General features: G+C 41.0%; 2 protein-coding genes across 2 annotated transcripts in view; one reads left to right on the plus strand and one right to left on the minus strand.

Moving 5' to 3' along the window:
* Positions 1-14617, minus strand: part of LOC149220545 (uncharacterized) — a 246597-nt gene that overhangs the window by 75540 nt on the left and 156440 nt on the right.
* Positions 2747-3867, plus strand: LOC149220546 (uncharacterized). Its single transcript, XM_089382824.1, has 2 exons — positions 2747-3046; positions 3175-3867. Exon 2 carries the CDS (start codon positions 3254-3256, stop codon positions 3635-3637), a length of 384 nt encoding a protein of 127 aa, XP_089238950.1. The 5' UTR covers positions 2747-3046; positions 3175-3253; the 3' UTR covers positions 3638-3867.

Genomic DNA, 14617 nt, shown 5'->3' on the forward strand with positions numbered 1-14617 from the left:
GTAGACTGAGTTCCTGACTGCCATCCTGGTGCTATTCTATAACCAGACTCCCTGAATTTAAATGTTGATATATATATATATATATATAATATATATAGTTGTACCCTCTTCAATGTTGAACTTGCTGTAGCATGTTTTCCATTGGTATATATACAAACGCTGGTTTACATTTTACAACTGTGTTTTATTATTTATACAATTTTCTAGCTCATGAAATGTCATGATTTTTTAAGAGGAAGTTGACCTCAAGTAGCCAACCTATTGTGTTGAACCTGAATCTGCATTTAAACTTGTGCTTGTTCTATGAAACATCCACTCAGGTGTTCTGGAAGTTATTGCAGCTTTGTCTATTGTTGTGCTTGTTCTATGTTCGTCCTTTCTTCATGCATTTAGAATGAAGTTCAGTTTCTCCATGACATCTTACCATTGCTTGAGTATATAATTTTCAGTCACTGAGATCCATAAGAAGATTGGCAGGCTCTATGTCTCTTTGCTATTTAGGAAATTCAAAGTAGGACATTTTCCAGGTTACACTCTCCATTTTTATTTGCAGCATTTGGCATGAAGGCAGTTATTCAATTGTTGAATGAATTGATGTTGTAGAAGCCCCATTTTTCATTTTCTTCAGAATTTTATAAATTTATATATTAAAAAAACAAGGGTTATATATTACTTAATAACTTATTAAGTTACTAATTCCATGGGCCTGGAGTATGCCCTAAAACTGCTTCTGCTTGGCTAAGAGCTCGTCTTCCTCGGACGTAAGGAAACAGGTTAATGGCCCAAGACCCAGAGGCATCTGGCAGGAGTGAAAGTCTGCTCCCTTACGGACCACCAGCGGGTTATTTCAGGTGGCGTGGTTTTCCTTGATAACAGTGATGTGTCAACTGACCTTTGCGGATAGCAGCCAGAGATGGCTGTCCTCACTGTTGGTTTGACAAAACTGAGTTTGATAGGTTTTTCCACCTTTTGCTAAAAAAAAAAAAAAAAAAAAAAAAAAAAAAAAGTTACTAATTCCAAATTTTTTTTGGTGCTGTAGGTTTCCTTTTGAGTTAGCCCACTACAAAATACAAATATGCCAAAAAACTTGGACCCATTTTGGGAGTATGGGATCCCTGATGGTGGGACAAATCGTGCATATCTTTCATGCAAATTGTGTGGGGACAAGATGACAGGTGGGGTTACACGACTGAAATACCATCTTGCTAGACTCACTGGACATGATGTTGGCATTTGTCAAGTTTCTAGTCCGGAGCTTATACGAAAAGCTCTTGAGGCAATTGAAGAAAAGGACAGAAAGAAGGAAGAGGCGGAAAGAAACAAAGCTGAACGTGCAGGTAGATCTTTTGGGATATCTTCTCCTGATTTTGATGTTCAGGGTAGTGGCCCTACTGGCCGTAGTGGGAGGGGCTCCACAACTGGCACACCATCACATGCTAGCGCTACTGCTAGTGTGAATGCGAGGTCATCATTTTTTGTTCCACGAACAGGAGCTGGAGCACAACCTGGCATAAAATCGCTTTATAAAAAAAAGGAGAAGGAAGAAGCAGATAGAGTCATGGGGAGGTGTATTTTTTGGAGCGACTTACCTCTCAGCATCACAAAAACCAATCCATTTTGGCAACCAATGTGTGATGCTATTGCTGTTGTGGGCCCAGGGTACAAAAGTGCCACATATGAGGAGTTGCGGGGGCCAATTCTTCAAGCAGAAAAACAGGACATCAACTCTAGATTGGCGGAGTTGAAACAAACATGGGAACTCTGATGGTTGGACAGATAGGAAGGGTAGGACCCTTCTAAATTTCTTGGTACATTGTCCTAAAGGTACCATGTTTATTAAATCATTGGATGCATCAGAACATATCAAAGATGCAGCAACGATATGTGAGTTGTTAGATGGGTTCATTCAGGAGATTGGTGTGCAGAATGTGGTGCAAGTCGTAACAGACAATGCAGCTAATTATGTGTCTGCCGGCAGAATGCTTATGGAGAGGCATCCCACATTGTTCTGGACTCCATGTGCAGCGCATTGTCTTGATTTGTTGCTTGAGGATATGGGGAAACTCTCCTTCATCAAGGAGGCAGTTGATATGGCTAGGAGCATCCCCAAGTTTATTTATAACCATGCTTTTGTTCTTAGCCTTATGAGGAGGTTCACTAGAAACAAGGAGTTGCGGCGTCCTGCCATCACACGTTTTGCCACAACCTTTATTACTCTTCAGTCTTTGCTTCGATGTCAGTTCGAGTTGAAGCAAATGTTTGTGTCTGATGATTGGCGTGCTTGTAGATACAGCAGGAGACCTGATGGGAGAGCCATTGAAAAAATGGTGTACTCTGAGACATTTTGGCGTGGAGTACAAGAAGCATGTGCAGTTAGCGAACCTATAGTAAAGGTTCTTAGATTGGTGGATGGAGAGAAGCCTGCAATGCCTTATTTGTATGAGGGCATGGATAGGGCCAAGGAGGCCATTCGTTCCTATTATGCAGACAAGGGTTCTGCTGGCCTTAATAGGCAGATGATGTTATGGGATGTGATCGATAGTCGGTGGACAGGGATGCTTCATCGACCCATTCATGCAGCAGCACTCTTCCTCAACCCTGCATTTGCATACAAATGCAATTTTCGTTTTGATGGTGAGGTGATGGAAGGGCTCCATTCCTGTATTCAGAGGATGGTACCTGATTCTGAGGTTCGTAGCAAAATCAGCCGCGAGATACATAATTATCAGGATTGTGTTGGCCTATTTGGCTTTGATGATGCCATTAAGGAAAGGGCCCTCTTCATGCCACGTAAGTGACAAGTCATCACTCATTAGAAATTAGAAATTTGAATTTAATTATGTTTTAACTTTTAACTTTTAACTTTTAAGTTTTTGAATTTTTTATTTCATTATTTTGTTGTAGATCTTTGGTGGCGAAGCTATGGTGCAAGGGTACCAAATTTGCAAAATTTGGCTATACGAATCTTGAGTCAAACATGTAGCTCTTCAGGGTGTGAGCGCAATTGGAGTGTATTTGAGAAAATACACGCCAAAAAGCGCAACAGGTATAACTTTGAACTCAAGCCTTCAGTTGAGCAATTACACTTATTGTAATTTTTAATTTTTAATTTATGACCTTCAAGTGTCAAGAGTCAAGAGTCAAGACTCATTACTTTTTTTGACACTCTTACAGGTTGGAGTTCGCACGCCTCAACGATTTGGTGTATGTGCATTACAACATCCGACTTCGAGTGAGGCAAATAGAATCACCAATGGATCCAGATGCCATTTCCTTAGACAATATTGATGTATTGTCTCCGTGGAGGGTGGAGTCTCAGGAGCCCATATTGGAGGAGTCACCTTCATGGTTAGAGCCAGTGGCAGATGATCCATTAGAGCAGGGGCAGCAAGAGGAGGACTCGGAGTCAGAGGAGCAGCAGCACTTAGAGGAGGAGCAGGAGGAGCAGGAGGAGGAGGGCACTGCGGGAGCATCAGCATCAACACCATCTGCTATAGATATAGGAGAGCATAGCTCCATGCCTATCACTCATTATTTGACATTAGGTGCAGAGGCAGTGTCAGGGCCTTCTACTACTAGGGGCAGGCCTGGCAAACAGCCCATCATGTTTTCCCGTAAAAGGGGGAGAGGGCAGTAGATAGATAGCTGCTAGTTTTATTTGTTATGCTACATGTAACTCATGATGATGAGATACTTTTATTATTATATGTGATGTTATTTTGTATTGGTTCTCCACATTTGAGTCCTTGAATGGACAATTATCAGGGATTAGCACGATTTGGTATCGCCTTTGATATATCATTTCTATTTGACATCATATATATCAGTGTTTTCTTCATATTTATGTGCCAATGTGTTTAAACTTTATTTCATGTTGTTATTGCTTTATATGTTTAAAAATCTGAAAAAAATGAATATATTATGCATTTTTTATGCTTGATTTTGTTGTTTAAATTCTGAACATGAAGATGTTGCTTTAAAAATTAAAATAGTTTCTTGAGTGTTTGCTGGGCACTGTATAGTTATACTCATTTAATGCCAATTTTTTGTTTTTTTTGTGCCCTAGGTTTGAATTAGTTCACTACAAATGTCAAATATGCCAAAAGCCTTGGACCCATTTTGGGAGTATGGGGAGGCTGTTGGTGGGGCAAATCAGGCATATATATCATGCAACTTGTGTGGGACCAAGATGTCAGGAGGGATTACACGATTGAAATACCATCTGGCTAAACTCTCTGCATATGATGCAGATGTTATGCCTTGTATGGTTTCTAGTGCAGAGGTTATACAAAAAGCTCGTGAAGCAATTGCTGAACAAGACAGAAAGAAAGCTGCTAGGGAGAGGCCAATGGTCTCAGATAGATAGCTGCTAGTTTTATTTGTTTTGCAACTTTTGCTACATATAAGTTTATAACTCATGATGATGAAATACTTTTAAACTTTTATATATGTGATGTTGTTTTGTTTGAGTCCTTGATTGGACAATTATCACTATCAGGGATCAGCAGGATATGTGATGTTATTTTAATTTTTGTTTGAGCCCTTGATTGGACAATTATCAATTTATCACTATCAGGGATCAGCAGGATTTGGTATCGCCTTTGAAGTTTGATGTATCATTTCTATTTGACATCATATATATATCAGTGTTTTCTTCATATTTATGTGCCAATGTGTTTAGTTCATGTTGTTATTGCTTTATATGTTTAGAAATCTGAAAAAAATGAATATATTATGCATTTTTTATGCTTTCCGATATTTGCCGATATTTTGCCGATATTTTCGCCGATATTTCCGATAAGATATTTTCCGGACCCTCGCCGATATTTTCCCAATACCGATATTATCAACACTGGATTAAAGCATTGATTTAGTCCAATGTGAGAGTTATTTGCTAGATCTACTTAAATTATGTGAATTGAAACCGTCAAGATCTAATCAAATTCCTCTTAAATGATATGATGTTCATAACCAAGGGAAACAACAGCAAATTTGTGTAAGGTAAGCTTTGAGATGCATATGATTTGCAAACCCAAGTTCAATCTAACTAGATGACAAAAGTATTAATCTAGTGAACTTGAAAATTTTAATCGAATTCAAATAATATCTAATCCAACCCTAGATTGCATCAAAGTACAAGGGAAAAATTAAGAGTTTAAAGTGGGTGACAAAGAAACTGAAGAAGACCAATGCCTAACTTCCACTTGGGTTGTAGGGTCACACTTGGTCTCTCTTGAAATTTTAACCTTCTTTTAAAACCCAGGAGCCTAGGCAACCACTAAGTTTACCTAGTAAATTCCCCAATAAATACTTGGATGCTTCAAGTTTCCAGTAGGGAGGAAAAGTTATTTCAAAGCTCCTCTAAGTAGCAAATGCGTAGCCAATATGGCATATACTCCCCTTGTGGCCCTTTGCTAGCTCTTTCATCTAAGAAAACATGTTACGTGCAAACACGCTTGATAGCCTTAGACAAGAAAAACCCTCAAGGTAAACCAAAATAGACAAACAACATAGGCCAAAAATGCGACAAATATTTTTTCTCTTATTATCCAACTAGTTACAAACGAAGAAGAGCCCTCCGCATCTATATAAGGCACCTCATAAAACCATGAGTGAAAATTCACATGCTAGATATAAAACCATGTGTTAATACAACCTTTAGTCCTAAGCAAGGGACAAACACAAGAGGCACCTTCAAAACCATGGCCTGAAATCATCCTAAGCCAATAAAATAATCCAACAAGTGGTGTGCCATTCTGAATGTGAGCTAACAACCTCATAACTATCAAATGAATGGTCAACATGGGGCCCAAGAACAATTGTGCCCTCCTAACCACCTCCATGAAGTAAGGAATAAATCTTAGTGTAGAAGAGTAGTCAATCAAGGAGATGTGCCCTTCAACAAAGGGGACATGATAGCTGGCATGTGTGGCACAATAAGTGAGGTGCTCCAATGAAGGTGTGGTCAAATAGGATCATAACTACCTCAACAACCTCATTACTAACTCATGAAATGGTCCAGTGCAATATAGCCACCTCATCATAACCTATAACAGCCTCATGATTGACCCCAACAATCTCAACAACCTAACATCTGTGAACACCAAGGCACAATAAGCCGCATGTGTGGGAATATATGTCAATGAAAGCAAGTGTGCCCTCCAAGAATGGCCCACGTGGAATTTGAAGATGATGTGGAGTCCCTATCATCATCCAAGGCACTGTCATGTATTCCAATTTAATGACACATCCCAAAGAAATGTCATCAATCCCAAGACCAATGGCATAGATTCCAATGTATATATACATGTCTATATGTTGGTACACAGATCCCAAGGCAAGACACCCACTCATAGTGGTAAGCCTAACCCCTTTATACAAGTTATCAAATAATGCACGCCAAGTGATCTCTTCTAACAACATCATAACATAAGATAATTTTAAGATTTGCCTAAGTTTTACCACAAGAGGACAAAATTAAGCCTAATTACATGTAACGAATAATATGAAAAGAGGTATTTCCTAGATCACTAAGTTAGAAGTAGGTAAATGCGATGGATAATTTATGGAAAAGCAAAGGGAACTTCATAATTTGATGCTTAATATCATGTATGATGATGTAAAGGTCCTCTATCTTGTCCAAATAGCTTTCTAGAGCTCAAAATTTTCATTAATTCCACATGTAAACCTATAAGAGGAAGCTTTACTTAGAGTTACTACCTTGGCACATTGTTTCACTACCCCATCTTTTATATGTTCTTTCTTTCTTTGATTTCTTAGTCATTTCTTTATATATGCATTATTAATGCATATGACTTGGAGGTAAAGGTTTTTCAATGAGGTGGCATAGCTCGGGTGTTACTTATTTTTCTGGCTATTTGGCTTTTTATTTACTCTTCACCTATAACCTTTTTGGCTTTTATTTGGCTTAGTATTTTACACAAAATCTTCATTAGACATTGGCCAATGACATTTGACAAGTCAAACTATTGGAAATACTGAGTGTTAGTTTTTGTAGCATCGAATGGTGTTCTAGTCTCAAACTTTGTGGAGAAGCTAAAACACAAGAGATCACCAAAACCCAAAAAACTTTTCTGGAAATTCCACCTAGAGATAACTCAATTATATTAATTGACCATCATTGAAATTTTTCCTAAGTTAGGAAAATTGGTTAATTAATGGGAATTAATTGAGAAAGGTGAGAATTCTCTTGAAACTCACACGGATCAACTCAGAAATTATCTCAGGCATCGATGAGGATTAAGTTGTGGTCATTGGTGATCCAACTGGAGATTATAAGAGGAGGTCGATGGGGCTGATGGAGGTGACACTAGTTTCAGATACTTAGTGATCAAGGTAGTTCGATTTTCTAGTAGTAGGTGATTCAACAGAGAGATCGAGCCAGTGATCGAGTAGCAGGTGGCAGAGGAGCAAATTAGCAGATTTCTGGAGAAGTTTCTAGTTTTAGAGAGGCAGTGGGAGGAGGCCGAATTTATTCTCTAGGAGGTTGTGCAAGGGCTTGCGCAGAGCCTAATAGAGGAAGTTTGATTTGGTTGAAAGGCAAGTTGTTTCAGGTGTCGGAGGCCGAGAATATTTCCAAAAGGCCCTGGCTAGTGACTTCCAGCAGCAACTACAAGTAGAACACCTGATTCAGAAGCAGTTCTAGAGGAGTGTGAGTTTGGCCTGTGGAAGATCTGCGCAAAAGGTTGGCGCAGGGATTAGTAGGAGTAATTTTCTGTTTCCAATTGTGGCCAGGATTGCTTGTGGAGGAGGGTAAAATCCCCTCACTAATTTTGCTAGTATTTCTCTCAAAGAGGATCACTAGTTTGGTGTCCATTTTATTGTACTTTGAATTTCTGTTGTTGCATAATAATAAAACCCTCAACTGTTACACTGATTTTCCCGCATTAAGTTTTCCGAGGACAATTGTCCAAAAATAACAGTGTCGATTTTATTGTTTGTGCTAGCATTTCTCAATTTCCAGCATTTTATTTTCTGCAGCGTTTTTATGGTGAAAATTGCAGTTGTGATTTATTCGTTGTTTGTTGTAGCAAATAAAGTGCTTAATAATTAATCAATTGAAAGAATAATTTCTAGTCGCTACAACAGACTTGTAAATTTTCACATGGTATCAGAGCTCAATTTGAAAAATAGGAGGCTCAGAGACGAAGAGGGATAAATTTGTTGTTCAAAGGGAGGAAGAGTACGAATTTCCTAGGGGTTGTGCAGTGCCTAGCTAGACAATGCGAATTGCTGGACAGGGGGTCAAATTTCCAGTTGTAGAGTGCAAGAAGGGTCGATTTGTCAAGGAAGTGATTCCAACAAGTAGAGGGAGCAGCAACTTAGTATTTTCACAGGGAAAACTCTCGGTTTGGGCGTAGTTGTTTTTGCAGTAGTTTTCTAGAGCAGAATTAACGTAGAGTGGAAGAGAAATTACAAACACAAAGGGAATTTTTCTTAGAGGGTTTCTAGTTGCTGAAATCCAAAATTTCCAGTTGCAGTAGGCAGTAGGACTAGGCAGACTTTCTCACTCTAGGAAGGAGTTCTAGCAGCCGCGCAAGTGAAAGAGAGATTTTCGTCCCAAGTCGAGCTTTTGCAGTGATGGCTTCAACATGAATCCGAGATCAGGACATATTAGAGGGTGCATCGAACTATTATATCTGGAAAGCCATAATGACATTTTTGCTAGACAAATATGGTCTGAAGCAGTACGCAAAAAATGTTATTACTGTACCTACAGATCCAAATCAGCGAATGAATGACAATAAGGAGATGGCAAAGGCGAAGTAGTTGATTCTCAATGGAGTTCGAGATCATATAGTCTCACATGTTGCGGTCAAGAATATGGCCAAAGAGATGTGGGATGCTCTCACAGGACTATATCAGAATCCTTCTAAGCAACAGAAGATGTTCCTGAAGGAAAAGCTGAGGAATGTTTGAATGTAGAAGGGTGAAGGGATCACTCCCTATCTCACCAGAATTCAAGATATCCGAGATGAGCTTCCAGTGGTAGGAGAGTTGCCTCCACCTACAGAACTTGTGTGTTTGGCCCTCAACAATGTCACTTTGGAGTGGGAGGATGAGATGTGGGTAGATCTCACACAAGAGGAGATGAGGCGAGCTCTAGTAAAGAGCTTCGTCAACAGTAGTAGCAGCAAAGGATCAAAGGGTGTGAAAAAGGAAGAAAATGTTGCCCTTGCATTGAAACGGAAAGCAAAAGGTCCCAAGCAGGTACAAGGCTCACAAGGAGAGAAGAAAAAGAAGGATTTGTACAAGATCAAGTGATTCAGGGGCGGCAAGTTTGGCCACTACAGTACGCAATGTCCTCAGAGGAAGAAAGATAAGGAGAAGTAGGATGAAGCGGCAGCATCCGCGAAGATCAATAATATTTCCTCTTGGCTAGAGGAAGACTTCCCCATGTATGCAGTTATACCTCCAAGAGAGAGGTGGGGCGATGTAGAGCCTTAGTCCCATAGTTGCAGAGATTCGGGTAGGGTCCAGTGCAGATGTGACAAGGAGATCAATTCCAGATATTTGCAGTGGGACCATACCCTTGCCACAGGGGCCCACAGTATTTAGTAGCAGGAGGATCAATGTTAGTTGGTGTAGTCAGTTCTAGAGTGACAATTATAGACTAGTTGCAGTTAGATGATGAGGGGTGCAAAGGGGGTCACAATGCAAAATGAACATCAGTGCAAGTCTCCCAGTGGACAGTGCAGAGGCTAGTACCAATCAAAGACTCAAGAGACACTTGCAGCACAATGACAAAGTTGATTCAGATACTTCTCAATTGCAACAATAGCAACAACAGTGAGAGGGACTGTTAGTTGGATTGCAGTGCAGATGCAAAGTTGGCAGCAGCAAAAATCATACTATTGCACCTTATGTTGCACTGTTGTCCCATGTGTCGTTGTTGAACCATGTTGTCATACAGCATGTCTCATGTGCTTGGAGCACCATGCTTACCACTACTATCCATGTTGTCCATGCTTGCCATGCTGCACCATGCTTGCCATGCTGCACCATGTTGTCCATGCTTGTTGTCCCATTGTGCCACTACTGCACAATGTCATTGTTGTCCCATTCTGCCACAGATGCACAATGTCATTGTTGTCCCATTCTGCAACGGATGCACAATGTCATTGCTCTCCCATCATTGTGTTGTCCCAACATCTTAGCAGCACCATGTATCCCAGCTATCCTATTTACTTTGCTGCACTAGTTAGCAGCACCATGTAGCCTAGCTGTCCTATTTACTAGCACTGTTGTACTAGTCGCCTTGCATCTATATATCAGTCCACAAACAACCCTCAATTATGTTGCATGCTACTATTGATTTATGCCGAGGGTTCTGTGCATGTAACAGTCTGGTTAGGGCACACCAACAAACCTAACGTATAGGGATACCCCTATTTTGCCTCGTTGTCCTTAGAGATGACTGCGGCCTGGTTAGCAGGTCCTTTCTAGGCCTCTCAGCCACCTAAACTTCATCTCCCAACTACTGCTGTAGCAATCCCTCACTGTGGCCCTATAAACAGAGATATACACCCCAAAATCATGCACAAAACAATCATGAAACTCACCTATAGTCTGCGGCCTGATTTGCAAGGTAAGACTGCTCCAACGTGTCACTAAACTGCCCTCAAATCAATCCTATGACTGCGGCTCTTCTAGCAAGGGAACTCGGCCCTCCTTCACCCTGAAACAGGCCTTAAACCAACTGCGTTTAGCCCTTAAACTTACCTCAGAGATACGTTGTCCATACAGCCCTTCCACGTTGTCTAGGGCAGCCTTCTAATGTTGCGGCTAGGGCATGCTATTATCTTCCTTGACTGCGTCTATGTATGGATCAGCGTATAGGGCTATTTCTTGACCAACGTATAGGTGAGGACTCCTTTGATAGTGTTAGGGCTGCCTTCTTTTCCTCCAACATCTAGGGCTTCCACTCCTAGATTTCTCTTCCACTAAAACCTAAGACAAGTGGAGAGAAATCAAGATAGAAGTGTGTGTGTGAAATGACTCTCAAGTCATCTCCTTTTATACTAAAACGTTGAGCACATGTGGGGTTAATTTTGTTGTTGGCCGACCTTGATGAATTGTCTTATAACACAAATAAATTCAAAACTCCATGAATACTTATTGGAATCGGATGATCTTTAGATCAATCCTACACCTCTCGATGAGAGGGATCCAAGAAAAATATCAGTAGCCATAAAGAAGATGACCCACATGGATTTTGGCCCTAGTTCCCAATTTTAACACTCCCTCTTGTTAATCTAGGTTGTCATTGATGTCAATATGGCACTAGCCGAGATGGAAAATATTGTTGAGATGTTTGGTTCCAAATGATGATGTCATAACTCTTGTTTCATAGGAATGTCATCAATTAATATGTCAAGTCACTAATGAACAAGTCTTAAGAAGTGCCAAGTGCCAAGTATTTAGAAGCCCTTGATGACATATGGAGGACTACATTTGATGATGTCATATTCTTGATGAATGACCACAATTGATGATGGCACTTGACGAGGTCTTGATAACATGGTTGGAGATCATTTGATGGTTGGAAGATTATTTCGGAGTTATCCTAATGATGCTGCACTATGACTGCACTAGTATATCATGACATTGTTCATGCGTCATGCTACAAGGATGTTTCACTCCTACATAATGACTCTATGATCCTATGATGACATTGATAACAATGAACAAACCAAAGAATGAAGAAGCCACGCTGTCCCAAACATTCCTCATGCTGTCCCAAACTTTTTATGCATAAAATTTAAGGACAATCACAAAGAAAAATTATTTTGGACACCTTGGAAGCATCCTTTGAAAATGGATCCTAGACCATCGTAAAGAGGATTTTTTACTCTTTCTAACGAGCCTTTATTTGCCCCGAAACTCCCAATAGTTTGTGAGATATTGAATTTTTAAGTTAAGGAAATTACTCCTAGCAGTGAGCTGACCTACATTCAGACATACAAGTCGGCCTCACTTCAAATAGATGTGTCCCTTCAGTTATAAACGAAATCTCTACAAATAGACGTCTAAACACTTCATTTTGATCAGCAATTCAGGCAAGAATTTAGAGATACGAAGTACAAGAGAAGAGAGAAGGCCGAGGAGAACAAGGAGACTATTGTTTAGGACGAAAAGAAAGGGATAATTTTGTTTGGGCATAAAATCTTGGTCGAAGTTGCCGTATTTTCCATGGTCAAAGCTGCCATAGTTGTCGTGGTAGAAATTGCCGTAGTTGCCGTGGTCGAAGTTGTCGTAGTTGCCGTGGTCGAAACTGTCGTAGTTGTCGTGGTCACAGCTGCCGTAGTTGCCGTGGTAGAAGCTGTCGTAGTTGTCGTGGTCAAAGCTGTCATAGTTGTCGAGGTTGAAGCTATCGTGGTCGAAGTTGTCATGGTCGAAGTGTTGATTTATTGGGATTGGACAAATAGAGCTTGTTGAAGTCTTCTCTTGAGAACAAAATAGGGCAGAGTTGGAGAACTTTGTGAAGCAGCATATTGAAGATTTGTGGAGATCATTGAAGACCATGATGCATTGAATCCATTATGAGGTGACCTTGAAGAAGTTTTGTTTGGGTAACATGAAGAGCAGTGGTGACACCTTCATGTGAAGAACACGGTTGTCATTGATGATGTGACGTGAAGACTAAGTGAAGGCCTAACTCAAGATTGATAGGGCTTGTTGAAGAAAACATTGGGAGCCGTGAAGTATAACCAAACATACCTTGATAAAGTGAAGCTATAGGGTTGGTGCCTCAAAATTGACAAGGTTGGTGCCTTGGAAAGCCCAAGTTGGTGCTTGGCAAATATAGGATTGGTGTCCTTGGAGTTGGTGCTCCTAAACTCAAGGATGGTGCCTTGGATAAGATAGGGTTGGAGCCCTAGAGGATCAGAGTCCTTAAGAAACCAAGTCGGAGCCTGAACCAGATATAGGGTTGGAGCCCTTGAGGTTGGTGCCTCAAAATTGACAAGGTTGCAGCCTTGGAAGTCCAAGTCGATGCTTGGCAAATACAAGTTGGAGCCCGGGAGATTGAAGATTGGTGTCTTCACCTAGGGTTGGAGCCCTTCATATATTGTACTTGATTTATTGAAGAAATTAATAAAAGCATTTTTTATTATTTTTCATTTTGTGTTCTAAATATAAGTGATCTAACTGGTAAAAGTAACAATTGAAAAGAAATACTGATCCACCCCCCTCTCAGTATTTCCAACACCTCCCAACTAGGGAGAACTCCATCCGCTGATCCATTTGTCCGACTGAACTATCTCTACCATCAGTGCCCTGCACTGCTTTGCTCTGCTCTATTGAACCATGAAGAAGAAGAATTGATTGAGAATGTCTCATACCATTCTCTACTGACCCGAAGTCAATTTTATTGATCCCAGATCAATATCACAAGAGAGTGTCTCAAACCACTCATACTGATCCCAGATCAACTGAGGTCATCCTAGCATAGGGAGTACGGTAGATACAACAATGCATCCATCGATAGTACTACTATGGTCCCTAACCCCATTTCCCTGCTCATTGGCTAGATGAGAGGTACTTCCCATGAGTCCTAGACTGCATGGGTAGGATGCCTCGACAGGAGAACCACTCGTCCTGTCCCTAAGTCGCAACGGGTATCACAGGGGAAGGCTGAGCCATTTGCCCTGTACACAGCGCAACATTTGGGGAGGGTGAGTCGCCCTATGGTCGCTTGTTGCTCCAGTAAGTACCCCAAGACCCCTGGAGCTCACAGAACTCAATCTAGGACCCTCATAAGAAGGTCTCCCCACGACTCCAAGTCGTTCGGGAAAGTCAAAAATTTGACCTTTCCCCCGAGGCTTTGATAGAATGTCTGCGACTTGTACATCAGTCTCAATGCGATGGAACCTCCTTGCTCATCAACGTACCATATCCCAGATAAGGTAGTATCTGGTGTCTATATGCTGGAGCAATCATAGAATACAGGATTCCTCAACAATCGAATCCCCCCTTGTTGACATAGAGGATCACTATGGTATCCATCATGTATGCAAATGGCCCGCTGCAGAGCTTCCACAACCAGGCAGCTTCACACGAGATCATACTCGTAGCTATGTATTCGGTCTCAGTGGTGCTTATAGCAACCGACTTTTGCTTCCTGCTCATCTAGGATATCGAAGCAGAACCCAAAGAGAACCAGCACTCAGAAGTGCTCTTGCGATCCTCCACACTGCCTGCCCAATCAACATTCGAATAATCATGCAGCTTCACATTTCCGACAGTGTATCTCAATCCATGAGAGATTGTGCCCCGAAGATATCTCAGAAGATTCTTGGCACCAATCCAGTGAGGCTCAACCATATATGAGCTCATCATGCTAACTGCAAAACATATGTCCGAACGGAAGTTCACCAAGAACATCAACACAAATGAGTTTATGAAACTCAGAGGCATTTCCCAAATCTGGTCCAACATCACTACCATATAACTTCTGAAAGTTAAGATCCTCAAGGTAGTCACAGGCTTGCAGTTTACCATTCCACATCCGGAATCCAACTCCCTCTTACTTCTGCAAATGAGAGGGTCTGCACCTGTCAGAAATAGGTCGTCCTTAGAAGGTGCCGATATGAGA

This window comes from Pinus tabuliformis, chromosome Q, assembly GCF_031772625.1.
Source record: "Pinus tabuliformis cultivar Carrire ecotype Pingquan chromosome Q, CPIR1, whole genome shotgun sequence".
NCBI classification, from domain to species: Eukaryota; Viridiplantae; Streptophyta; class Pinopsida; order Pinales; family Pinaceae; genus Pinus; species Pinus tabuliformis.